Source organism: Eschrichtius robustus, chromosome 14 (genome assembly GCF_028021215.1).
Source record: "Eschrichtius robustus isolate mEscRob2 chromosome 14, mEscRob2.pri, whole genome shotgun sequence".
In the NCBI taxonomy this organism is placed as follows: Eukaryota; Metazoa; Chordata; class Mammalia; order Artiodactyla; family Eschrichtiidae; genus Eschrichtius; species Eschrichtius robustus.
The window spans coordinates 27,339,057-27,366,560 of record NC_090837.1 but is presented as its reverse complement, the minus strand read 5'-3'; the positions used below and the strand labels follow the sequence as shown (position 1 = coordinate 27,366,560).

General features: G+C 55.1%; 1 protein-coding gene across 2 annotated transcripts; it reads right to left on the bottom strand.

The window, feature by feature from the left end:
- KLHL22 (kelch like family member 22) lies at positions 1-26,835 on the bottom strand. Of its 2 annotated transcripts, none has more exons than XM_068562694.1 (7): positions 26,756-26,835; positions 23,788-24,053; positions 18,314-18,479; positions 14,889-15,607; positions 10,378-10,570; positions 2,971-3,204; positions 1-906 (listed from the first exon to the last, which is right to left on the bottom strand). In XM_068562694.1, exons 2-7 carry the CDS (start codon positions 24,012-24,014, stop codon positions 541-543), a joined length of 1,905 nt encoding a protein of 634 aa, XP_068418795.1. In that variant the 5' UTR covers positions 24,015-24,053; positions 26,756-26,835; the 3' UTR covers positions 1-540. The 2 variants fall into 2 exon arrangements, with proteins under 2 accessions (XP_068418795.1, XP_068418796.1); XM_068562695.1 differs by lacking the exon at positions 1-906 and adding an exon at positions 918-2,443.
- Between the last annotated feature and the right edge of the window lie 669 nt (positions 26,836-27,504).

The following is a 27,504-nucleotide window of genomic DNA, read 5'->3' as shown; positions in this document are numbered from 1 at the left end:
TCGTGTAAGATGATTTATTTCATTTATCAACAACATGGGGTCCGAAAAGCCCAGCTACAGGGCATCATTTTACAGAATCAGCCTCAGGCAACCTGATGGATCTCTCTCCCGCTCTGGCCCCGGGAGCTGCTGGGCAGACAATGGGCTCAGCCCGCCCCCTCCCTGCCGACGAGAGGGACAAGATGTGCCCTGGCTCCCTCACCAGGGGCCAGTCCCCAGGTCCCTTGGGAGAATGGCACCCTCTAGGCCCAGTAGGGACCAGAACCAGGGAGCAGGGAGGCCAGGACAGCTGGTGGCGGCACAGCCCGTCCCCGCTGAGGAGAGAGCCCGGTGAACTTCAGGGGACCGAGCCCTTCCCGAAGGTTTCCCACTGTGGGGTGATCCACAGCCACAGGTCTGCAGGGCCCCAAAAATACCTGCCGATGGGAGGTGGCGGGAGGGAAGGCCGCTGCCAGCCTGGGGTCAAGTGCTCCAGGGCAAAGTGCTGTGGGGGGAGCTGGGAGCTACCACTCCCCCGCACCCCCCACCTGGCCTGGGACCCTAGTCCTCACTGGAGTTGTCGAACTCCTCCCAGTCAGACACACTCATCACCTCAGAGGCGAAGTCCTGGTCGGCCTGGCTGCGGTCAGGCGTCCCGCGGGGCGGCTCAAGGAGCAGGGACCGCGGCAGGGTGAGCACGCAGGCCGCCAGGCCCGAGATGGAGTTGTCCAGCTGCGGGCCCTCCTCCCAGCAGTCCTTCTCCACGTCATAGATGTGCACATAGCCAGTGCGGCTGCCCCGGTTGTGCGAGCGGCCACCCAGCACGTAGATCCTGTTGTCTAGCACGGCGATGCCGGGCTCACCGTGCCCCGCTGGGAGCGGGCAGACGGATGACCACTGCCCGGACTTGCAGCTATAGCAGGCCACCTGCAAGGCAAGGCCCCAGGCTCACACGAGGCTGAGGGATGCAGCGGGGATGTGGGCAAACGCACCCCCCGGAGGAAGGGCTCGGGCCAGGCTGACGCTCTGTCCCCTATCCTGGCCCCTCAGCCAGCCTGTGGCCCCAGGCGTGTGGGTGTCTCCCAGTTGGCCTGGGGGTGCCAGCTCACTCCCCTCCACCACTGAAGCTGAAGACTCAGACCCCATGCGCCCCCAGCAATGGGGGAGGTGCAGATAAAATAAGGAAACAGGTGCTTGCTAACTCATGATGACCATCAACATTCTCTTGGGGGATCCCTGGCAGTAGAGTGGTTAGGACTCGGTGCTTTCACTGCTGGGGCCTGGGTTTGATCCCTGGTCGGGGAACTAAGATCCTCCAAGCCGTGCAGTGCAGCCAAAAAAAAACAAAAAAACAAAAAATCTCTTCTCTTCAAAATTACTCCAAACAGTAAACAAATACATGGGAAAATGTTCAGCCTACCAGTAATCCAAGAAATGCAAAATAAAACGTCAGAGACAAATTGTCAGCTGTTAACCAGCAGCCACTGGGGAAGAAAAGGCACAAGCCCGGGGCTGGTGGAGGCATGGTGAAGCTGCCCTGCTGTGCGCCTGTCTGACCAGCCAGCACAGCAATGTGCAAAATTATCAAGAGCCACTCGGACGCTACCCTCCGACTCAATGATGATCCCTTCCGGTTCTCCAGCCGCGGGAGGAGGAATGGCCTTCAAAGGAGCCTGTGCCCAGATCTCTGGGACTTGTATTACTTTACATGGCAAGAAAGACCCTACAGACTCATTAGGGTGGGGACATGGAGATGGGAGGTTATCCTGGATTTTCGGGGGGACCCACCTAGTCACACAAGCCCTTGGAAACAGAAGGGAAGGTCTGATGGGGGCTGAAAAGGGAGGGGAAGCTGCCACTGCTGGCTTAGAAGAGGAAAGGGCCTGACCCGGGGGACGTGGAGTCTTTTAGAAGCCAAGAAGGGCTTCAGCCCACAGCAGCCAAGGAATCGGGACCTGAGTCCTACAACCACAGGGAACTGAACTCCACCGACACCCTAGGTGAGCAGGATGTGGATCCTCCCCAGGCCCCACAAAGGAAGGACCCCTGGATTGTCGTCTGGTGAGAGCCACAGACGTGTAAACACACTTGTGTTGATTTAAGTGGCTAAATTTGTGGTGATTTGTCCCGGCTGCAATAGAAAACGAAAACACTAGAGCCCAATGGTTCTCAACACTGGAGGATCCCACCCAGGAACTTCCAACTCGGTGGGTCTGGGAGGGGCCAGAGAATCTGCATTTCTTATGAGTTCTCATGTGATGTGGGTGCTGCTGGCCCGGGGACCACACTTAGAGAACCACTGCTCTCACCTCAGGAAATACCCCAAAATACCCAAAAGCTCTATAAAGCAAATATTACTTGAAATGTTACCTGGAATAGCCACAACTTGACCAACCCATACGTCACCAGTTTGATGGAATTCTGCACAGCCACTGGGTGGGGTGGGGGTGGGGTGGTCATCAAACTAGAAGACACACCCACAACAAACTTGAGCCAGAAGCCAAATGGGATGATGCTCTTTGAGTACAATTAAGTGGAAACCACGCACAGGTAGGAGGGCTGAAGCTAGTGGCACAGGGCCAGGTTATGGGAGTTTTTCTTCACCCTTCTCCATTTTTTCAAAGCTCTGCAATGTGGTTACATTAACTTTATGTAATTAAAGTTTTTAATAATAATAAAGACAAGTGAAACTCTTCCGTGTGATACTCTTAACGGTGGATACATGCCATCTGTCTAAACCCACAGAATGTGCATCACCAGGAGTGACCCCGGGCCAGTGTAGGGTCATCGGTTATAACAATGACACCCTCTGGTGGATGCTGAGCCTGGGGAGGCCCTGGTGTGTGGGGGCCGGGGGCACACGGGAAATCTTCCTGCTCAACTTGGCTGTGAGCCTAAAACTGCTCTAAAAAATAGTCTGTTACAAGGGAAAACCCCCCACACGGCAATTTTTATCGGTGACAAGTGGAAGGCGGGCACCCCGCCGCTCACCTGGTGCACGTCCCTCCTGTAGCCCGCGTCGTTGTTGCTGCCCCCGACCACGTACAGCTTGTCCAGGAGGGTGGCCATGCCGTGCCAGGCCCGCCGCACCATCCCGTCAGCCAGCGTGTGCCAGGTGTCGCTGCCCGGGTCGTAGCAGTGGGTCTCCTTCAGGTAATCCTCCCCTCGGCGGCCGCACGTGATGTACATCTTCCCATCCAGTGTGGCACCCGCGTGGGCATACACCTGTGGGCCGGGAGAACCGGGGGTGTGCGTGTGCATGCACGTGTGTGCGCGCGTGTGCAGCCCTGCCGACTTCCTCCTCACAGTCTGACTGGATCTTCGCTGGGCACACCGTCCTTGTCCCCCACCTGATCTCTTCCCAGTGGAAGATGATTCAGGGCCCAGAGGTGACACTGGGCTTCTACAAGAGGAAGAACAGAATCTCTGTCCTTCCCCTGCCCCTAAAGGTGACAGCTGCATGGGGACCCAAAGGAAATCAAAGCCTTGTCTTCAGTGAGGCCCTTGGTCGCCTCCACCTTTCCCCCACCCCTGACTCCACTTTCAACATCTGCTTGTTTGGGGCTTCCCTGGGGGCGCAGTGGTTAAGAATCCACCTGCCAATGCAGGGGACACGGGTTCGAGCCCTGGTCCGGGAAGGTCCCACATGCCGCAGAGCAACTAAGCCTGTGCACCAGAACTACTGAGCCTGTGCTCTAGAGCCCGCGAGCCACAACTACTGAGCCCACACGCCACAACAACTGAAGCCTGCGCGCCTAGAGCCTGCACTCCGCAACAAGAGGAGCCACCGCAATGAGAAGCCCACGCACTGCAACGAAGACTAGCCCCAGCTCGCCTCAACTAGAGAAAGGCTGCACACAGGAACGAAGACCCAACGCAGCCAAAAATAAATAAAAATAAATTTAAAAAAAAAATCTGCTTGTTTGCAAATAACAAATGATGTGACCTGGTGAGCACAAAAGTGAGATGCAAAATCAAACAAACAGCAGTCTTTAGTTATGGGAGAAAACTCACCCCCTACTTTGGATTTTGGTCCTCAACCTCACCCCTGCTTTCCGCTGCACCCAGGAGGCACACCCTCTCTGCCCAGCCGGCCCCACTGCCTCCAGGCCCCCCTCTCACAGCCCACAAGGGCCTCCTGCTGTGCCCGTGTGCTCTGCCAGTAGAGATGTCCTGCAGGGCCGGGAAGCCCCAGGGCCTGTGTTACAGGGCCGGTCACTGACACCCAGGCTGTGGGTAGCACAGCAATGGGCTGGAGAGGTGGATGGGGCAAAGGGCAGGAGACAGAGCAGTGGGCAGGAAACACACCACGGGGCTAGGTCTTCTCCCACCAATGGTGGGCATCTGGGGAGGTGTTTTTTTTTAACTAAAGTTTTCATCTTGAGGTAAGTGTAGATCCACATGTAATTGTAAGAAATACAACCACCCCGCATCCTTCACCCTGACTCCCCGGGGGAAGAGCCTGTGGGCCTCAGCACAACATCACAGCCTGGGTGCTGACGTCAGCTCCACCAAGACACAGGACATTTCTGTCTCCCTCTTTACAGTCACATCCACTCCCCACCCCCCAGTCCCTGGCAACCACCACCTGTTCCCCACGTTGTCGTTTCCAGAGTGTGGCTTGAATGGGATCATGTGATATGTCACCTCAGTGACAGGCCGCCCACGTCGATGTGCAGACCCAGAGTTCCTCTCCGACTCCAAGTAATGCTCTGCACCGTGTACCTGCCTGTTTGGTGAGCCTCTCGCCCGTGGAAGGACATCTGACTGGTCTCCAGTTTCTGGCTGTTACCAATAAATCTGCTGTAAGTATCTGTGTTCAGAGAAGTTTTTGTTTCTCTGGGGTAAATGTCCAGGATGGCGACCACTGGGTCACACGGCAGTTGGAAGTTAACTGCACCTAGTACTGTCACATTTGCCGTTTCAGCCGCTCAACAGGCGGTCTCCCCGCTGTGGCGTCCAGTCTGCATCCCCTAACTGCACATCTACATCCTCCCCATTGAAGCGTCTCCTCCCGTCTTCTGCCTTCTTTCCAGCGGATCCCTGTGTGTTTCCCAACGAGTTTTGAGGATTCCCTACACATATTAGATCCTAGTCCTCTGCCAGGTACTGGTTTGCAAACATTTTCTCTCACGCTGCAGCTTCCTCTCATCCTCCTAACAGGGACTTTTGCAGAGCAAAGGTCTGCAATTTTGATGAAGCCCAATTTATCATTTTTTCTCTTTATGGGTCATGCTCTGGGGGTCAAGTCTAAGTACTCACTGCCTAGCCCCAGACCCCGAATACTTTCTTCTACTTTCTCTAAATGCTGTGGAGTTTTGTATTTTATGTTAAGTCCGTGCACCATTCTGAGTCAATTTTTGTGTAAGGTGTGAGACTTGGGTCAATGTCCATTTTCTTGCCTATAGATGTTGCTCCAGTACCACTTGTGGAAAGGTAATCCTTCCTCCATTCACCTGCTTTAGCATCTTTGTCAAAACTCAGCTGGGCATGTTTCTGTGGGCCTATTTCTGAGTTCTCATTCTGTGCCACTGATCTCCGGGTCTATCCCTCTGCCAACACCACAGTCATAATTACTGTATCGAGTATATACGTAGTAAGTCTTAAAACCAGGTAGATGGAGTCTTCCCACTTTATTCTTCTTGAAAGTTACTTGAAGTATTCTAGATCCTTTGCCTTTCCACATAAATTTCAGAATCTCATCTACATCTACAAAAACTCTTGCTGGGATTTTCATAGGAACTGTGCTGTATACCATGTATCTATTTGGGAAGAACCGACATCTTTGAGTCTTGGAATCCATAAACATGATATGTTTCTCCATTTACTTACATCTTCATTTCTTTCATCAGCACCTATACTTTTCAGCATATAAATCCTAAAAATGTTTTGTTGGATTTATACCTAAGCATTTCATTTCTGAGCAATTGTAAATGGTGTTGTATTTTTAATTTCAGCGTCAACATGGTCATTACTAGTATACAAAAATACAGTTGGTTTTTATATGTTTATATCATATCCTGCAATCTTGCTAAACTCACTTATTAATGCAAGAATTTGGGGGTGTACATTTAGATTTTTTGACAATTTTGTCATCTTTAGAGTCAGTTTTATTTCTTCCTTTCAACCTGTGTGCCTTTATTTTCTTTTCTTGCCTTATTTCACTGGCTACACCCTCCAGGACTGTGATAAGACTGGTGAGATCATACATCTCTGCCCTGTTCCTTACCTTAGGAGAAAGCATTCCATTCAGTCCTCACCAGTAAGTATAACGTAGTGGTGGGAGTTTTGTACATGCTCTTCATCATGTCGAGGTAATTCTTCTCTGTTATTTTTTTCTATTGTTACTTTATGAGAGTTTGATCATGAGTGGATGCAAAATATTATAAGATCCTATTTCTGCTCTGATATGATCATGTGGTTTTTAATATGGTGAATTACACTGACTGAATTTCAAATATGGAACCAGCCTTTGGTCATGAATTTCTTTTGCGGGGAGAGGAGCTTCTATTTGCTAATATTTAGTTAAGAATATTCATACATATGTGCATCTATGACAGACTTGTCCTTTTGCGGGGGGACTGTCTTTATCTGGTTTTGGTATCAGGGTAATTTTAACTTCAGAAGATGAACTGGGAAGTATTCCCCCTCTTCTACTTTCTGGGAAAAAAATCATGCAGAATTGGTATTAACTTTTCTTTAACTGTTTGGTAAAATTCTCCAGTTAAACTATCTAGGCCTGCAAATCATTTCCTTAACAAGTATAGTCCTATTCAAATTCTACTTAGTCTTGTGTGAGTCGTAGTAGGTTGTGTTTTTTGAGGAACTGGTCCATTTCATCTAAGTTGTCGAATTTACACACGTAGAGTTGTTCACAGTGTCCCCTTATTATCCTCTTGATGTCGGCAGGATTTGCAGTAATGCTCCCATTTCATTCTTGATATTTTAAATTGTCTTCTCTTTCTTCTCTGTCGGGCTTCCTGGAAGTTTGTCAATTTTATTGATCTTGTGGAAGACCCAGTTGTTTCACTGACTTTCTCTGTTTTTCTGCTTTTAACTTCATTGATTTCTGCTCTGGTATTTATTATTTCTTTTCTTCTGCTTGCTTTGGGTTTCATTCTGCTCTTTTCTTTTTGTAGATTCTTGAGGGAGGAGCTTAGATTACTGATTTGATTTTTTTTTCCTTCCCTAATGTATGCTTTTAGTGCTACAAATTTCCCTCTCAGCACAGCTTTAGCTGGGGTGCCACAAAATTTGACATGTTGTCTTTTTTTTTTTTTAATTTATTTACTTATTTGGCTGCATTGGGTCTTTGTTTTTTTTTGTCTGCGTTGGGTCTTTGTTGCTGAGCACGGGCTTTTTCTAGTTGCGGCGAGCGGGGACTACTCTTTGTTGTGGTGTGTGGGCTTCTCACTGTGGTGGCTTCTCTTGTTGCGGAGCATGGGCTTCAGTAGTTGTGGCATGCGGGCTCAGTAGTTGTGGCGCATGGGCTTAGTTGCTCCGCGGCATGTGAGATCTTCCCAGACTAGGGCTCGAACCCATGTCCCTGCATTGGCAGGCAGATTCTTAACCACTGCGCCACCAGGGAAGCCCTGCATTGGGTCTCAGTTGTGGCATGCAAGATCTTCATTGTGGCACGTGGGATCTTTCGTTGTGGCGCCCAGGCTTCTCTCTAGTTGTGGTGCATGGGATTAGTTGCCCCGCGGCATGTGGGATCTTAGTTCCCCGACCAGGGATCAAACCCGAGTCCCCTGCATTGGAAGGTGGATTTTTAACCACTAGACCACCAGGGAAATCCTGACATGTTGTCTTTTCATTTTCATTCAGATCAAGGTATCCTCAGGTCCCCAGATCCCTAGCTGGTCTGCCATCCTCTTTCAACCTTTTTGAGTCTTCTGAGTTTGTTTTACACATAACGTACAGAGTTCTGTGTTGTACTGAGCAGAAGGAACCAGGAAGGACACATCTACTCTACCTTTCTGAAGGTGCAAGTTCTCTGGGAAGGTTTTTAAGTGAGCAGAGAAGGGCTTCTGCCGAGACCTCCTTCCTCTCCTCTAAAAGCATGGGACGGCCATGCTCAGGTCTGGGCCGTGCAGAAGAGAACATCTGACTGGAAGACTCTGCCCGCTGCTGGGGCAGGGAGCTCTCAGTCCACTGGGGGCACATCAGTGACCAGTTCCTAAGGATGCCACGTGGGTGGGACCCTGAGAGACAGGTGGGAGGGAGGGAGGGTGGGCCCGCCCGGTGGGCCCGCCCTGCCAAAGGCCCTGCAGACACCCTGAAGGCCTCTGCAGTGGCTGCACACCCACATCTCCAGACCCGTGGGCCCCCTGCCTCTCTGCTCCTCCTCTGGCCTGGCACTGCCCCTGCTCCTGAGCCGATCACCCCGCCCATGGCCAGCACTGCCCATCTCCATCTCTAGGCTGACCTCCCTGAGCCTGGCTTCCAACCGGATGTCCCCAGCATCTCATGTTTGTCACTTTCCACATGAAGCCCCTCCTCTCCTGTTCACTCCCGAGCCCACCTGTGCTCCGGGGGAGCGGCCTAGCCACCACCCAGCTGCTCACATGGGTGGCCTGGGAGTCTCCATGGCCTCTCATTCCTAACCCATCAGCAAGTCTGGTCAGTTTACCTCCAAGTGACACGTCGAATCTGCCTGTCTCCCTCGTCCCCCACAGCCTCCACCACAGCCCACACCACCCTCGCCTCTGTCCAGACCACCCAAGTGCCCTGGCCCTGCTCCCCTAACACCCTCTCTTCACATGCACTCCCCATGCTTCCCCCTCTTCCTCCCGGCCTGGAAGGTCCTTCCTGCATCTCCCAATGGCTGCCTGTCTTCCGTGGACCTGGTCTCACTGACAACTCCTCAGACGGACCCTCCCCAAACAGTCCAACGAGGTCCATCCTGCCGGAGCCCCTCCTTAAGCACCGCTCTGCTCGGCCCTCAAGGTCCTTTACTCATCTGTACAGTGGTTGAGAGTGGTCTCTCCCACTAAGTTGCAAACACCATGGGAGGACCTTGGTCACTTTTTATCACCACTGGATCCCCAGGACTTGGTATCCAGAAGGTGCTTAATAAATAGCTGCTGATGAAGCTATATATAAATAGCTATATATAAATAGCAGCTATATATAAATAGCTGCTGGATGAAGGAAGTTAGGAACCTGGACACCAGGGAGAAGCTGACTGAAGGCTGAGGCTGCCCCTCTGTGGCTACGCTGAGAAGTGCAGCCTCCCCGCCGTCCAGACAAAGAGCCCATGGAGCCCCTCCCCCACTCCCCTCCAGGACAGAGCTCAGGGTCCACCCCCGCCCACTAGGTCTCAAGGACCCCTGGTCTTTCCCAAGAAAAACCTGCCCTCTTCTTCAAAACAGGCAGGGAGTGCCCTCCAGAGGGGCTTCCTCCCCAAAGAGGCCAAGGAGCAGGGGGCAGGCTGGCTTCCCCTGCCTGGGAGGAACTGCGGTGGGAGCCCCTGGTCTTCCTTGGAGCCTCGCGGACTGTGGAGAGGAGCTGGGCCCGTCAGGGAGACCCCTGGGCTCCCGAAATTGGAGTCTAAGGACCTGGGGCTCGGGAAAGGGTGAAAGGTAAGGAGGGGAGGGGAGGGGAGGAAAGAGGGTCAGGGAGGCAGTAGCTCCTGCCAAGGCCTCGAGGCCAGTGCAGCGGAGCACGGAGGAGAGCCATCCTCTCCGCTGGGGGAGTCAGGGTGCCCAGCGGTGCTCATGGGCACTGGGACCCGGGGTGCACCAGGGACCAGCAAGGCCCCCTCTTGCCCTGGGGTCTCATGTCTGGTTTGGGGGCCAGGGTCGCAGCACCGCAAGCCCATAAGGTGAGAGAGGTACACCCCTTAAAGCATCACTTTTGCACAATGGACGTAGTTTTCACATCTTCAAGCTAGAACAAACCAAAGTATTGTGTAGGAAACACATGATTTAAAAAAAAAAAAACAAACATGTAAAATATAACTTCTAAAGTGTTTCTGGCTTCTTGAAGGCCCTGTCCTTGGTTGGGGGGGGTGCTGTGGGGAGGTCTGAGGCCGCTGGGCCCTGCCTCTCGCATCCCTCAGGTTTGACAACATCTCTGGACTTGTTCCAGCTCATTTCAGCTGTGCTGAGGAAGAGAAGGGGAAGGCTTCTGTCCACATTTGACTGCAGGGTTAAAGCAGCTGCCCGGGGCCAAGGTGGCAAGACCCAGACGGGGGTGGAATTCTGGGGAAGGGGGTCTCTCCCGAGGCGGCTGGCTCAATCTCAGGAGTCCCCCACCCCAATCTTAGGGCACAGTCCAAGGAGGGAAGAGGGCTCTGATCATCGGCTGGTTTCCCTGGCCGTGCCTCCCACTCCCTCCGCACAGCCCAGGAAGCAACGCAGCCAAAGAAGGGCCCCCTGGGAGGGGTTTCCTTACCTCCCTCTTGAGCGGGGCCACATAGGCCCAGGAGTTGGTGGCAGGGTCGTAGCGCTCCACAGCGGTCAGGTCATTGTGGTAGTCGCGACCGGCCACCGCATAGATGTACTTGCCCACGACGCACACGCACAGGTCGGCGTGCTCCTGCTGCAGCGACTGGATCTGGAACCATCGGTTGTGCCTCGGGTCGTACCTTGTGGGGACAGAGGACAGCATGTCACTGAGCAGCCCCTCCCCCAGCCTGGAGGGTGGGGCCCGGAGCCTTCTGGGTTTCAGCCCACAGCGCCAGGCCCTCCACCTGTGACCTCACGGTGGTTTCTAGACCCTCCACTGTCCACCCCAAGCTGCCCAATGGCTGTTCCTACAGCCACCTCGATCTCACCTGTCTCACCTCAAAATCCCCATGGCCCCGCTCTCAATCAGGAACGCCCCCAATTATGGCCTCTCGACTGGACGACTGGGCACAACAGCCTCCAGGCCTCCAGCCAGCACTCCCTCAGGCTGGTCGCCAGGCTCCCATCACAGCCCGCCTGACCCCCACCCCCCACTGCCTTCGCATCTCCTGTGTGCAGTTCCGGCCCTCCCCAGTGGGATTCCAGGACAGAGGCTTGCGAGGAGGGGAGGGGAGAGAAGCCCACCTCTGCTGAGCCCAGCACTATCACCAAAGCTCGCTCTCCTGATGTAGGGCCACCTCCACGCCCCTTTCAAGGAGACGCAGCTGTCCCCGTCACAGCCCTGCCTTCACCTCACCCCATCAACCTTCGTAAAAGAGTCTAACCCCCATGCGACAGCTTCCTCTATGCCCCCAGCATGGAGCTGCTCCTCCCCCCAGCCCTGCCCTCTCCTGCCTCCAGAGGGCTTCACTTTTCAGCCCGGTCTTCTCAGCCACTCCAGGACGGCCCACGGCCACCCCATGTTCTCTTCTCACACTGCTAATACCCGTTGCCACCTCTAGCCGGCTGCTCACCGTTCCCACGTGGACCCCCGGGCTCCCTACATCCCACCCCTCGCTCACCAGCCAAGCCCCTGCTCACACCCGAATCCTCACATGCCTGAGCCCAGCAGCTGAGGCCCTTCAAAGCCCAGACCCAGCCCCTGCCCCAGGCTGGACCCCTGCCCCATCTCTCCAGGCCCCAGGCCTGGCACCCTGCTGGGCATGAGGCCAGTGTGCTGTTTGAGCAGACACAGGTGACCACAGAGCCTCGAGGGCCAGGGCCCGTGAACCCGAGGCCCCAAGCCCACTCCTCCCCGACCGCGTCCACCCTTCCCCTGGCCCCCCGCCAACCCCGCCCCCAACTCTGGCACCGGCAGCTGAGCGCCGGCCTCTGGAGCCCCCTCACTCGATGGCCCCTGCACACTTACAGCCTCTCTCTGATAAGTGTTTATTTCTCCACCGTAAGACCAGCTCCGAAGCAGACAGTTTTCTTTGGCCTGTGCCAGATGCCCCCATTTCAGCTTTCACCCCCAAAACAAGTTAAGTGCACTCGACAGCCGCTTCTTCCTGCCGCAGCCCCTCCCTGCCAGCCAAGAATACAGGAAACAGGCCGAAGGGAGAGAGAGGACAGGCACCTGGGCCACACAGACCGAGGTCTGGGCACATCTGGCCATCAGTTTTACTGTCCTGACGTTCACTCAGCTCCACACCCAACGGGGTTATGCTGCCTGCCTAGAAAAGCTACCATGAGGGATCATGAGGGTCAAGTCACGTGATAAGGGTTCCTTAAAGGACCGTGGTCCACGTCTGTGTTCCCAGACCTGGTGGCGCACCCGGCTCAGGGCAGATCACGCACTGTCCGCTCAGAGAAGGGAAGGAGGGGCGAGGTCACCAGCAGTGGAATCAGTCACTCAACAAACATCACTGCCCCCAACGTGGACCAGCCATGGCTCTTGGCGCTGGCACCCAGGGCCCCCCTTTCCACTGTAGGTTGGGAAACACGCCAAAGGGAGCAGAGTAGCCATGTCTCCACGTAAGGACAGGTGCCGGGGAGGAGAAGTGACAGAAGGAGAGAGCAGGGCCGGGAGGGCACCTGAGAACGAGTGAACGGGCCCTGCCAGGTGGAGGTCCAGCTGGGACAGGCAACCCAGGGCAGGAAGGCGCCTCCCACAGCCTTCCTGTGCACAAGGCTTGTTCACATTTCACATGCGTCTCTTCTGCCCCATTTTCACCAGGGAGACGAGTCTCTCCAGATGCTTCCTCTGGCCTCCTGCCCTCACAGCTCCCTGGGCTGGGTTCATCTGGATTTGCGGTGTCAGTTAAGGAAACACACACACATAGACAAACACATACATACAGACACCACACATCAATAATTCAGACATAACCACAGTTTTGCTGATTTCTTATCTCTCCATCGTGTTCTATATCCCACATTTTCCTCTTTATTGGTTTAATTTTCCACTTTGTCAGAATAAGTCCTCAAGTAATATTTTTTTCCTAATAGAAATAAACTAAACTATTGCATATAAGGATTCAAATCCTTCAGTCACTTTAATGCTGACTCTGGACCATCCTACTGCAAACTCAGAGGCGAAACCTAGGGTTGGCATGAGAATGTTCTGAGGCCTTATTAAACTTAGTGATTGCTCTCGCTGTTTCCATGACTTAAGCCTTCCCATGATTATTGATGAAGTCCATTACAGTTAGAAACATTTTTTGAAACATACTCTAAAATATTAATAGTCATGAAAATGCCTAAGGACAAAAACAAGTTATCACTCTATGTAGGGTCGGGGCATCTGGCAACATGGACTGGCCACCACCGGGTAGGGGTGCAGAGCTGCAGCTGTGGGAAGCTGTGTGTAGCCACGTGGGCGACACAGATGCAATCAAGGAAAGAAAAGAGAAGTGTCATAGCTCGGAGGCAACGTGCTCCGACAGAACTACCTTTTCACGTGCTACAACCTGTTAAGTCCCTAACTCCTCAAAACGCAAATGCTAATTTACTGCAAAATCTTGTTTTCTTATATTCTGACAGCCTGTAGATTCTAAGGGCGGTGAACTGAGAGGAAAGGGCAGAGAACCAGACTCTTAACTCAAATTAAGATCCACCTGGCAGTGTGAAGAGTCCAGCAGGAGATGAATGAAACTTTCACTCTGTAAAGATGAGAGCCCGGGGTCTCCCCAGAGCTCACCAGCCGCTCCGCACCGCAGCCTGCCCGGCAGGTGTCCCTGACCCCGCCTGCCACAGTGACCCAACCTCCGACTGGAGTCTGAGGCTGTGGTTGTCAATCACGGAGGCTGACACCAGCACCTTCCAGAGTTCTGGTGGGTCTCACAGCACACGTTCACAAAAGGGAAACAGACCGGGTTTGAGAGACAGACGTCAGCAGCTCATGACAGGACAGACTCTGAAGAGTCTACTTTGAAGATCTGGCCTTGGCCCTCCAGCTGGAAGTGGCAGCCCTTCGAGGCCTGGCAGGAGGGAGGCCTGAACCTGGGACCGCCACCACCCCCCCGCCCCCCAAGGACGCGTCAGGTCAGGAAGACGATGAAGGCATGGTTTCCTCCCTTCTGAACTGGGCCCCCTCCCGTTTGACCACAAAGAGCTGCCAAGCTCTGGGTCTCACCAGTTTGACAAAAGTGATCACTTCCTGGGGTGGGGAGAGCAGAGGAGGCCGACAGACGGGGGTCTCCTCCTGGCTTGGGGTCCCCAGATTCCCATCCAAGGGGCACAGCGAGGCCTGACCCCACCCCCAAGACAGAGCAGGAACAGGAACGCAGTTGGCTTCAGCTCACCGCTGCCAGAAACAGCTGGCAACCCCTCTCTCTCTGCAGTGCCATCTTTCAGCTTGTGGGGGGCAGAAACTTCCCAGAGGCACCCTAAGATCAAACCAAAGGACAGGGGAGGGGGCCCTGGAAACCTCCTGGAAGTGGAGGCCGTGGGGATTTGCCCCACTTCCCTTGCTCTGACCAATGAAATGGATTTGTGGGATCCCAGCCTCGCAGACTGACAGAAACCACGGCCTCCCTTGGGGCCTCACACCCACCACACAGCTGATGACAGGGCCTGGGGGGTGGGGGGTGGGGGGGATTTGGTCTGAGGTTCAGCACTGCCTGTGGGCCTTCCCTGCCCCCCAGGCTGAGGACTGTGCACTCAGGGGAGCAGGGCGACAGGAAGCCACCCTCCACCAGGAGCCTGTGTGGTTACAAGAGCAGAGCTAAGCGGATAGGCGAGGGGAAGCTGGGACCAGGGGTGTGAGAGCAGAGAGAGGCAAGGTGGCCATGCTCCCAGGCCTGGTCCCCTCCTTCCTGCTGCAACACCCTCTCCCAGCCCCTCACCCACAAGACGGTGGGGTGTGCTGAGGGATGAGGGGGTTTCTGAGGAGGGGGGACAAGAGCGGGAGGAGGCATCATGGGCCCCCTTCCTCATCTCACCACCGTCCATGTTCTCCCCATCAACCTGCGCCCACAGAACGGGCGCAGACCTGTTCAAGAGGCTAACTGCGTTGGCCAGTGGCACGTGCCTGGCAGAAGCCACCCTCTGGGCAGCCGCCCGGCCGAGGGCCCCTACCTCCAGCAGCGGGACTCGGCGCGGAAGCCCTGGACATTGTTGTCCCCTCCAATCAGGTACACGAAGTTGTTGAGCACAGCAATGCCCTGGTTGGACATGCGGGGCGCCAGGGAGGCGGTGAAGTGCTTCCACTCCCCCAGCAGCGGGTTCAGGTACTTGGCCTGGTCGCTGAGGACAGTGGACGGCGTGGAGTGGATGCCCCCAAAGCCCACGACGCACTGGAAGTCCGAGCGCAGCTCGGTCTGTGGGCCCTGCAGGCTGGGCTGCAGGCTCTCGTTCCGGTGGTACATGAGGGCTTCAGCCACCGTGTCCCTCAGGGGGCTGGGGTCCAGCTTGTCGTGCAGCCGCTGCAGGACCTCGGCTTCCATGAGGGGGAAGCGCACGGTCTCCAGGAGCTTGGGCGGCTCATGCAGCGGGAGCCGGTCAGCCTGCACCTGCTCCGGAGGGTAGTGGTAGAGCAGGGCGCCCTCATACACCTCCGTCTCGCAGGACACCTCCAGGCGGTTGCTGCTCAGGAGGGCATAGACCTTCTCCAGGGGCAGCTGGCGGTACTTGTCAGTCCGCGAGAAGGCCACGAAGTTCTTGAGGATGTAGGCGTCCAGCTGCTCGGTCAGGCGGCTCAGGTCAAAGAGCTCGGCCAGCCGGTAGACGTCAAGGATGTTGTCCTCATCCACCCAGGGCGTGAGGAAGTCACAGCAAAAGTGGATGATCTCGGGGATCTGTGAACAGAACACACCCATTCAAGCCCAGGCAAAGCGTCTGGGTGCAGGACCCAGCGCGGAGGCGCGGGTGGGGCTCACAGGCTCTGCCGGCCCCACTCCCCGCCACACTGGACACACCCGAGGCTCACAGCACTTCGGGGCTTAAGTCTGGGCTTGGAGGTGGTCTCTGAGCCTCAGCCTCCTCGTCTGTAAAACAGGGATGACGTGGCGAGGAACCACCTGACACAGGGCGGACCCCGACACACGTCAGCTGCCTTTTGAATCAAAAGCACGGGATCTCCAGAGAAGTGGAAGCAGCAGGACAGCCACCATGCCGCGGGGCGAGGACACCCTGCGATTAGGTAACCAAAGAACCCAGGAGGCAAGGCAAGGGCCCGGGAAGGCTGCTCAGGGGCTGCTAAGTTCTGCAGGAAAACTGGATTTTAGAATTTCTCAAAATGGGAATCCCTCTCTTATCCAGCACCATCAACAAATTCATTACATGTAGACTAATTCTGCTGGAATTTGAAGCTTATTAATAAATGTTTAAAGTCTGTTTATTTTTTCTGGTTCTAGACATTTGGTGCTTGCCAGGTGACATGCTGAAGGCTGAATGGAAACCTGCAAAGTGCCAGGCGTGTGTCTCCCCCACCAGGAACGTCTCCATCGTGCTGCTTCCTTAGGTCCTGAGGGTCTTCACTCGACCATCCATTTCCTCCCGAGCAGGTGCTTCTGCTTGGCCTCTTCTGCCTAAAATATTACCTCTGACCTCTCACAGGCCAGGAGCTGAGCACCAGGCTCTGGGTGGAAGGTGAGGGCTGACAGCCCTGAGTGGGCCTGAGGAGCAGCTCCTGAGAACCAGGGACTGTCTTGCCCTCCCTGGCAAGGTCAAGGTCCCTCATCCTTGTCTCAGAGCAGGGACCTCTGGCAGGGAATCTCACCAAGGAATCGCCTGGCCTGCCCCGTGCAGGAGGCCCACGAGAGGCCCAGAGAAGGGAACTCATTTGCTCGGGGTGACCCAGTGCGTATGGTCTCACCGACACTCAGATCCACAACCCTGGGGATACCACGAAGGGCACAGCACATGGGGGACAGGCCACCAACAGCCACTGGCTACATGAACAAACATGACCCGGTGGGCCTGTGGACTTGGAACTGTTACGCCAAGTAAAACTTGCTTTAAAAACAACATTGCGGGGCTTCCCTGGTGGCGCAGTGGTTGAGAATCTGCCTGCCAATGCAGGGCACACGGGTTCGAGCCCTGGTCTGGGAGGATCCCACATGCCGCGGAGCAACTGGTCCCGTGAGCCACAATTACTGAGCCTGCGCGTCTGGAGCCCGTGCTCCGCAAAAAGAGAGGCCGCGATAATGAGAGGCCTGCGCACCGCGATGAAGAGTGGCCCCCGCTTGCCGCAACTAGAGAAAGCCCTCGCACGGAAACGAAGACCCAACACAGCCATAAATAAAATAAATAAATAAATAAATAAACCCAAAGTTAAAAAAAAAAAAACATTGCGGGGCTTCCCTGGTGGCACTATGGTTAAGAATCCGACTGCCAATGCAGGGGACATGGCTTCAAGCCCTGGATGCCGCGGAGCAACTAAGTCCATGCGCCACAACTACTGAGCCTGCGCTCTAGAGCCCGGGAGCCACAACTATTGAGCCCACGTGCCACAACTACTGAAGCTCGCGTGCCTAGAGCCTGTGCTCCGCAATAAGGGAAGCCACCGCAGTGAGAAGCCTGCAGACCGCAACAAAGAGTAGCCTCTGCTCGCCACAACTAGAGAAAGCCCACGCGCAGCAAGGAAGACCTAATGCAGCCAAAAATAAATAAATTTATAAAAAACAAACAAACAAACAACATTGCATAGAAGCCCAGTATGTTAAAAATAAAACAAAACCAAGCCGGGCTGCCCCAAGCACCAGCCATGGCTCTGCCTTGAGGTCTGAGGGGAGGCAGCAGGTCTCTGAGCCCGTGGGTGGCAGAGGGAGAGGGGTGGGTTTGGGGAGGTGGTTTGGTGTTGGTGTGCGCGACGGATGCAGAAGGCAGAGCCCAGCTGGGAGGAAGAAACGGAGAGAAGGAGGCCGGGACGGAGGTGAGGGCAGGGAAACAGAGAACACGGTCACATTCACAAGGACGACTCGTCCAGACATGGACCCAGAGGACGAAGGTGGACACAGAGAAGAGCCGGGCGCTGGCAGAGTGGCCGTGGGATACACGGTGCAGGGAGCAAGGCAGTGTGCGGTGTGCTGGGGCGGGGAGAGGTTCTGGGGGCAGCTGGCTACTGGAGGTAAGTGTGGTCCCCAGAGCAGCAATGAGGGGACAGGACATGGGGACAGAGAAGCTCTCTGAGTAAAAGAGGGAACTTCTCCTGAGTGAAGGCCGCCCTGGCTCAGCTCCACCTGCCCACCCGCCACTGAGGGTAAAGGCACGGGGCTACTAGGGCCCCGCCATGCGGGGAGCCTCCAGACACCCCCAAACAGGCAGCTTTTCCTACTGCCCCAGACGTGCTCTGACCTCATAAAAGGTCAGGATAAGGAACTCGGCATAAGACTTCATTCCGGTTTCAGGACACAAGGGAAAAGCTGTCTTCTGAGCCAAACGAGGAGCCTGCCGACACTCTCGAGAGCAAAGGGCTCACCGCCCACCCTCACACCACTGCCCAGCAGGCACCCGGGACCCGTCTGGGCCTGGCTCTGCCTGCCTCAGACCAGGAGCCTCACCTGAAGCTGGCAGGCGGCAACCAGTGTCTCCTGGACGTTGCTCAGGCTGAGTTCCAGCTCGGACGTGTAAATGAAATGCAGGATTTGGCACATGGCGTTGTAGGACACGCCGTGGATCAGGACTTCTTCCTGCTCCATCTCCTTCAGCCCCCCAGCAAACATGCCTCTGCAAAGGGAAGAAAGGAGATGGCAGGGTTACACCCATTAGGAAGCCAGCCCAGGCCACAGAGGAGGGGCACCCGGAAGCGCCCACAGCTCCTGACCAAGCTTGGCAGCTGTTCTGGAAATCTCCATCTAATGTGCCCCAGGAGCCGCACGTGAGCCTCTGCGGGCAGGACCACGTCCAGCACGCTTTCTGCTGCGTCCACCTGTGCAATTCCTGGGCCACAGCCGCAGCCCAGGGCACGCGGTGAAAGGATAAATGAATGGGAAACAAATAGTGAAAGTCCTCCGCTCAGCAGCTCCGTACCCAGCAGCCACTAAACGCCAGGAACCGTGCACAGAGCCAATGCGACAATAGTGAAGTGAAGCGGCAGGATCCCTACGTGCATGGAGTTAATGCCAGAGGACAGACACGAAGACACAGGGCACTTCCGGTGGTGGAATCACGGTCAAGGACCACAACAGGGCATCTAACCGAGGAGTGCCCAGCGCGGGAGAAGAGTGGGTGGAGAGCGATGGCAGAAGGGCCCACGATGAGGAAGTGGAGGTGGCAGGCGCCCAGGGCCAGGAAGAGCTTGCAGGCAGGCAGGCAGGCAGGCAGGCAGGGCGAGGAGGAAGAGGCAGGAGGTGAGCCTGGGCCAGGTCCTGCTACCCCCGGGGCAGGGCAGGATCTGGACCAAAACCAAGGCAAATGAGGTGCTACCGGCGAGTCGTACACAGGCCTGAGCCGAGGAACTTCAGATCCTGGGCTCCTTGGCCAGAGTGGAGAGGCTGGAGCAGAGGCAGGGAGGCTCCTGCAGGACTGGGGAGGCCACACGGCTGGGGAGCTGGAGTAGAGACCACCCTGGGGCCAAGAGGAGAGAACAAGCGATGGAGGGAACCCAGGAGAGCACAGGAGGAACCCAGGCTGGGCAGGAAGGGACTTGGTGGGACCAGAGTGAGAGAGGGCAGTGGGAGTCCCATCATGGCTCCAACACTGTGGGCGCCCCAGGGCATCCCAGCAGGGGTGTCAGTTAGGTGTTTGGAGGGAGGAGGCTGGCAGTCAGGGGAGGAATCTGGGCTGAAATATGACAGCAACACGGAGATGACAGAGTGGCTATTGTTACATTTTATATCACACACACACACACGCACACACTCTCTCCCTCTCCCTCCTTCTCTCTCTCCCTCTCTCTCCTTCTCTCTCTCCCTCTCTCTCTCAAGACCTAAATTACACGAAAGGGCGCTCTGGTCACCAGCCCCCCTCCCAGGGTGGCACTATCCCCAGAGGCAGTGCCCGCGCCTTAACTCCCACCTGGTTTCGACTTCACAGGACACCTTGGAAACGGCCCCGATCATCCGTACACACAGCACTGCCCCTCTCTGTAAAGGCGATCACAACTGATTTAACTGTTCCTGCCGGGGTCCACCTGGGTTACTTCTAATCTCCCGTTATTTCACCCAGTGGATGGCTTTGTGCCCACGAGCTGTTGCTCATGTGAACGCCAGGATTAATGTCAGGAGAGCAACTGCTGGGTCAAAGAGTTTCATACACACGCACTTGGATGGCACTGCCCACGGCCTGTCAGGTAGCGCCACCAGTGCGCGGGGAGCCTGCCCCCCACACCCTCAGAACCAGAGGAAGACGCCGCTCCAACTGCCAGGAGGCGAGGGAGAAATCTTGTAAACAATGGGACAGAGGCTCTCTTCACAGGTTTAACAGCTGTTTCTATATTCTTTTCCAAACAGTCCAGATGCTTTGCCCATTTTCTGTTAGACTCTGTCTTGTCAATTTAAAGAAACTGGAACCTCTGTGCATCGGTGGTGGGCATGTAAATTAGTGCAGCTGCTGTGGAACAGTATGGGGTTCCTCAAAAAATGAAAAACAGAATTACAGAATGTGATCCAGGGAATTCTCTGGTGGCACAGTGGTTAAGAATCCGCCTGCCAATGCAGGGGACACAGGTTTGAGCCCTGGTCCCGGAAGATCCCACATGCCACGGAGCAACTAAGACCATGTGCCACAACTATTGAGCCTGCGCTCTAAAGCCCACGTGCCACAACTACTGAAGCCCGCGCGTCTAGAGCCCGTGCTGTGCAGCAAGAGAAGCCACCGCAATGAGAAGCCCGCGCACCGCCACAAAGAGGAGCCCCCACTCACCGCAACTAGAGAAAGCCCGCGAGCAGCAACAACGACCCAGTGCAGCCAAAAACAAATAAATAAATAAATAAATTTATTTAAAAAAAAAATTAACACTACTGATCTGTATACTTAAAAATGGTTAAGATGGTAAATTCTACAGGGTTTTTTTTTTTTTTTTGAAAAAGGATGTTCACCAAGTCCCCAGCAGGCAGGCACAGATAGCACAGACCACAAAGAGAACCCGGGACACCTCTACTGCCAGGATGTCATAACCAGATGTCACAAGGTGCCAATGAGCTGCCTAGGATATGAAGTGGGGAGAACATTTCCTGTGCCAGCTTGTACCAGCCCCCAACCCCTCTTCCAAACCTTCGAAGTCAGGCGTGTTTCAGAATTCAGAACGTTTCACCTGGAGAAACCCTTATCTGTGCCACATATGATGTCATGCTGCCCCCCATAGGGTCTGAATCAAATCCAAACACCTCAATATTTCCAGATCAAAATGTACAAAGACCCATGCTAAGTAGGACACATATAAAAGTACCCTCATATCAGTTCAGGGCGGGTTTCGTGGTTTAATGAATTTCTGCCAAACTTAGATTTTCAAAAAGCTGGCAATGTAGGAGAATCCAACTTCTGCCTCCCCCCTCAAAGATCAACGACTGGACAGATTGGACAGCTATCCACAAACAAAAGAGCTCCGGGAGGGACTTCCCTGGTGGTCCAGTGGGTGAGACTCCATGCTCCCAATGCAGGGAGCCCGGGTTCGAGCCCTGGTTAGGGAACTAGATCCCACGTGCCGCAACTACGATCCCGCATGCCACAACTAAGATCCGGTACAGCATGCATGCATGCGTGCATGCATGCATCAATCAATCAATCAATCAATCAATCAATCAATCAGAAAAACCAGCTCCGGGAGACTTCCAGAGGACACTTGACAAGTTTTAGCAATACATTAGAACAAAACAAAACAACTCTGAGTATCAGAGCTTTGAGGTTTGAGTATTATGAACTAGGATTTGCAAGGGAAAACAGTGTGGATGATAAGGAACGTTTATAAATGGTTACCACGGGGGTGAGGTGGGAGGGCAGGGATAAAGTGGTGCTTTCCACGATTTCCTATTCCAGCAGCGTTTCAGCTGTGGCAGTGGATGCTGGATATGACCACATGCCTGCTGACCTGTCTGTAGATGGCCACACGCCAGGTCCCCTCAGGCTGATTAGGGCCTCGCACTGGAAGAGAGGTTTCCTAACACGGAACCAACTGTCCTTCCACGAACAAGGCCCAGCAGGCGGGGGTCTACTGCTCCATGTGCCCAGGTCTCACTGAGCATTTCACACACTCTGATCCATAAGGAACTACAGCTTTCCGTGTGTTGGCTGGACACCACTCAGCACCTGGCAGACACCCCACAGGGCGTCCCCTACAGGGCCCACTGCCCTCCAAAGCCCTTCCTTCCACCCCTGCCCACATCAGATATCTTCACCAGCCTCACTGGGAAAAACCCTTCATCATTTCAACCTGAGTCAATAACTGAAATGAATAATAAGGAAATAAACCCGCTAAAGCTTGGAAATCATCATTTCAAATGCACATACCAGAGATGAGTCTGGGTTCTCCCTGGTCCCAGTGGGAGGGGGTGTCATCCTGCACAGTGACCGGGCCTGAGAGGGGAACACCTCCCAGGACAGGCCCACTGGAAGCGGCTGCCAAAGGGCCAGGAATCGCTCCTGGAGGATGTGGGGAGACAAAGGAGGTTTCCACCAAGAAGGGAGAGGTGGCACCAGTAACTGTCCTTTAGGAAGAGGACCATGACTGTGACAGTGACAGGATGGCCTGCATGGGGAGAAGAGCTCCGCCTGAAGGGCTTCGACGGTGTGTCCAGGAGGCCCTAAGCCAGGAGGACTCCAGTGCTTGACCTTCTGGGCCCTGAGGCCTCCCACAAAACTCTGCCCTGTCTTCTCAAAGCTTGTAAAAGCTGAATCCCCATGAACTGAAGGGACACTGTTGTCCCTGGACATGTTTGCTCCAAGGCACCACTAACCACTGGGTCACCCTCTCCATAAACTCCTTCTGGAGAACAGGAAGCACTTAACCATAAAGAAATATTTTGCTCATTAGTTCCTAAAGTTAAAAGATGAGCCTTGAAGACAAAAGAACCAAACAGGGGAGTTCCCTGGTGGCGCAGTGGATAAGACTCTGCACTCCCAATGCAGGGGGCCCGGGTTCGATCCCTGTTCAGGGAACTAGATCCCACATGCATGCTGCAACTAAGGAGCCCACATGCTGCAACTAAGGAGCTGGTGAGCTGCAACTACGGAGCCCACCTGCCGCAACTAAGACCCGGCGCAACCAAATAAATAGTAAAAATTCAAAAAAAAAAAAAAAAAAAAAAAGAACCAAACAGAATGGGAGACACAATAGAGGGTCTCAGGTTTCAAGTGGGATGGTGGCACCAGCTCTGCCCAATGTGCTCAGGGCTGGGCTGGCGTCACGTAGGAGGTCATGAGAAACTCGGGCCACAGAACCCACAGGGAGGGTGGGAGGCCGAGGCCTAAGCGATGAGGAGGTGAGAGCGGGAGGTGGATGGCCAGGTGAGGGTGCAAACGGAGTGACTCCACATCACATAGCTGTGTGGACGACATGCATACGGTACTAACCACCCGCCTCGGCCCCCACAGAGGTCCCCGGGCCCGTATGGGCTTCCTGACGGTTTTACAAGAACACTGGGTGGGGCTGAAAAGTCTAAGGCATAAAGCATCGTAACGTCTTTTAAAAAAGGCGTGTGTTACAAAGGCAGTGAAAGCAAATGTGGCAAAATGGTAACAACTGGTGTCCAGGTGTTTGTGATACTATTCTTTTCAACGTTTCCATAGGTTTGAAATTTTTTTACATGAGATGATGGGAAGCCAGGGTAAAGTAGAAAGAAAATCTGTTTCACACCAAGATACTGTACTTACAGTAGAAGACTCATTCTAGTAAATACAATATTATAAGTAAAGCCAAGCATACCGCCTTTAAAAGAAAAAAAAAAAAGGGAGCACATGCCCCAGAGATGGGGCAGCTGATAGAAAAACAGACCCCAAGCCCCCTCTGCCTGCACAGCCAGAAGCAGGAGAAGCCCGGGGTGCCAAGGCGTCCACCTGGTGGAGCCAGCATCCCTGCTACCTTACTACACAGACTCACCTGAAGTAATCGCAGGACGCAGCCAGCAGGATGCGATGGGCCTCGATGTGCCTCCCCTCCACCACCAGGACCACGTCGAAGAGGATGCCGCTGTTCCGCAGAGCCAGCAGCCCCCGGAGCAGCGCCTGAGAGTGCTGTGCGCTCCGGTAGGTGTTGCTGACACAGTGCGGGTGGGAGGGCTGTGCCGGCAACTTGCAGAGCTGGGCGAACTCCTGCTCCTCCGCCATCCTGACCACCGCTCCCAACCTCAGCACCGCGGCTGTCAGCTGCCAAGACACAGGGGCGAGGAATGAGCCTGGGAGGCAGCGCCGGCTGTGCAGGGCTGGCCAGCTGCTCGGGTCCCACCCTCCTGCTCACCTGTGCTTTCCCCGTGGTCTCAAACCTCTAATTCCCTCTCCCCTCCCACTGCTGTCCAAACTTGGGGCCTTCTTCCTCCTGACCTGTGTCCCTTCATTGCCAAGATTCTCCTTTCCATTTTATCTGCTTCAGCATCGCCATGAAACAAAAGGGTTCTAAAGACAGACGGACCCAGGCAGAAAACCCAGCCCCACGGTGGACTCAGTGTGGTGAACCTGAGTGTCAAGCCCCTCAGATGAGGAAAGGGGACTACAAGCACCCAGCCCCTCGGGGCATTCTCAAATTTCCTAAAGGACGAACACAAAGCACCAGCACAGACCAGGTTCTCAAGGGCTCTTCCTCTCTTCTATTGGGAAAGAACACTGGGTTGTCCCCCCCAACAGGAATGGATGCATAAAAAAGACAACAGGCCTAGCTGGTGGTACAGGGGAGGGTTCCAGGCCCTACCTTCTTTTACCGAGATTTTGAGAGTCAAGCACTGTAACTTCAAGTAAATTTGGTACATTCAAGATTGTCTGCATCATCTTTTAAATTCAAGCTTAACTTCTAATAATTAAGTCAATATGTTCAAAAAAATGCAAACTGATTTGAACAGGAGCCTCAGAAACCCCATGAGTAAAACCAGCTACTGCAAACACATTTTGGCCAAGCACTCCAAGCCAACCACAAGTGACTGTGGACAGCTGGCTGCTCCGGGTCAGGGGGCAGCCAGTCCTACACTGAGCTGTGGGGTCGAGCTGTGCACTCTCCAGGCCACAGCACTGCCAGCCAGCGAACCACTTGCCACATCTTCCTTCCCCACCTCACGTTTCTCCACTATCCCCTCCCCAAATGTGCTTCTTTTTCAATCCCCTACTGGACCCTTGAAAGAAAAAATGAAAAATAGATTCTACTATAAAACAGAAAGGTATACTGTATTATGAAACTTAAATTTCCCTCCCACTTATGCCCCCTAACCAGATCCTCTCCCAGAGGAAGCTATTCTACTTTCCCGTCACCCTTCCAGGTAGCACCTATGCATTTGCAGGCAGAGCTGTAGAACAAAATTTCCCCTTTTATTAGCTTTTACACATGATAACCTCATATCCCACCCACAGTCCATTGTATGTATAACCATATTTTATTTAACCAATCCTTTTCAGAGAGACATTTGGGTTTCCTTCAATTGTTTGCTGTTGACAACAGTTTTGCACTGAAAGTCACTGAGATCTGCCATATATGTAGCAGTTAAATGAGGAACATTTACTAGATATAGAACTGCTGGATCATCTTAATTTGAATGTGTAGTTGACATTTCAATAGATATTGCCAAATTGCCTTCCGTAGAGGTTGTACCAATTTATTCTCCACAGGCAAAGTATGAGAACCGGATTGCAACCACTGTCTAGCACACCAATAGCGTTTTTTTTTTTTTTTCAAATCTTTGCTGACTTAGATGAAAAACACCATTTCACAGTGTAACTTCGTTTTGGTAATTCATAAAATTTCAAAAAATAAAATATTAAGTGGAATGCTGCACATCTTTTGCGATTCCCTTCCCATGCCTGTTTTTCTGAAATAAAAAATGTTCTTGGGGGCTCACTCTCTGGCACCCTCGACCTCCTATTCATTTTACCCAGGTTCCTCTATGATGAAGCCCTTCCCTAGATTAACTACCCTCGGCCCCATAATGTCCCCAATTTTAGTCATGGCAAACAAGGCCCTGCGTTCAGTGCTGTTCAGTTCAGAGCTTTGGAGGGAGCAGGAAGGAGGCTTTATGTCCCAAGTAGATACAAACTGAAGGACGTAAAATGAATTTTCATGAATTCATGGATGACAGAGTCGGAAGCATCTCTGAACAATGTTCAACTCAACACAATCTACTGAGTAGGCACCCTCAGTCCTCTGCAGGGCCCCAAACAGTGTCTGCCCTCCACGAAGCCCAGTCCCTGGCAGCACGAAGCAAGGTCTGCAACAAAGGTAAAGGGGGTTCCACTTCCCAGGGGACGGCCCGCATCAGGTGAGGATGGGAGGCGTTCTGGACCATCGCGGCGCGGAGGCCGGAGCGGGGCAGGGACGTGCCCGGGCGGAAGGCGCTGGGCTCGGGGCCGGGGTGGGAGTGGGCAGACCAGCGGCCGGCGCTCCGGGCCGAGGTGTCGCACTGACAGCGCGGCCGCCGGGGCCGTCGGGGTCCGTCCAGGTCCGTCCGTGCAGCAAGCGGGGGCCGAGCCTGGGCCGGCTGAGGGGCCGAGGCTGGCATGCCGGGGTCCAAGGTCGCACCAGGGGAACGGCGCCCGACCGGCCGCCTGTTGCAGGGCCGCCGGCGTAGCGCCGGGACCGCGGCCCCGAAGGACGCGCGCGGACCCGCGGGGGCGACAGGCTCGCCCGAGTCCCGGACGCCGGCGTCCCCGCGGCCCCTCAGCTCCGACCCCGCCGCGCCCGGGGGTCCCGCCCGCCGCCCCCGCCACGTCAGGCCGCGGGCTCGCCTCAGGCCGCCGCCCCCACCCCGGCCCCGTCCGCGCCCGGCCCGCGCCTCCGCCCGCGTCCTTCCGCGCCCGCGACCCGCGCGCCCGCCCCGAGCCCGGACCCAGCCCCGCGCCGAGATCCCCGTCGGCCCGCGCTTGCCGCTCACCTGGCGCCGCCGCACGCTGAGGCCGCACTCGTGGGGGCGGGGCGGGGCGCGCGCGAGGCGGGGCGGAGGGCATCACGTGGCCGCACTGCGCAGACGCCGGACGGACGCGGGCGGAGGCGAGGCGGGGCGGGGCGGAGGGTGTGGCCCTGGCAGGGGTGGGGCGGGGCGGAGGTGGGGGCGGGGCGGAGGGCCGGGGCCCGGCGGGGGTGGGGGCGGGGCCCGGCGGGGGTGGGGGCGGGGCCCGGGCGGAGGCTAGACTCCCTGGAGGCCGAGGCTCCGCGCCTTTCCCGACCCCGGCGCCGGGCGCGGAAGAACGCAAAAAGAATGAGGACATGAAGGAGGACGTGAAGGAATGCTTTCTGGCGAGGGTGGAGCCCTATAAATCCATTTTCTCTTTCCTCCCCTCGGTCCCTCCCTCGCGGTCCCCTGAGTCGCCCGCCCCCTGCTGGATGCTGGCAGGGACATAAAACACCGCCAGTGTGAACAGTTGTTTTCCTGAGGTTCTAGAGTAAATCCGCTCCCCAGCTCGCAGCCGGGTCCCACCACTCCAACCGGCGGCTCTTGCGTTCATTTTTCTCCGCCTCACCCCCAGAGGACCCCATCCTCCGAGGCTCATGGGTGATGGCCGCGTCCGGAGGGTGGGGAGCTGTGGAGGAGCATGTGGCTGAGGATGGCTCGAGGTTAAAAAGAACGGTGGGGGGCTTCCCTGGTGGCGCAGTGGTTGAGAATCTGCCTGCCAATGCAGGGCA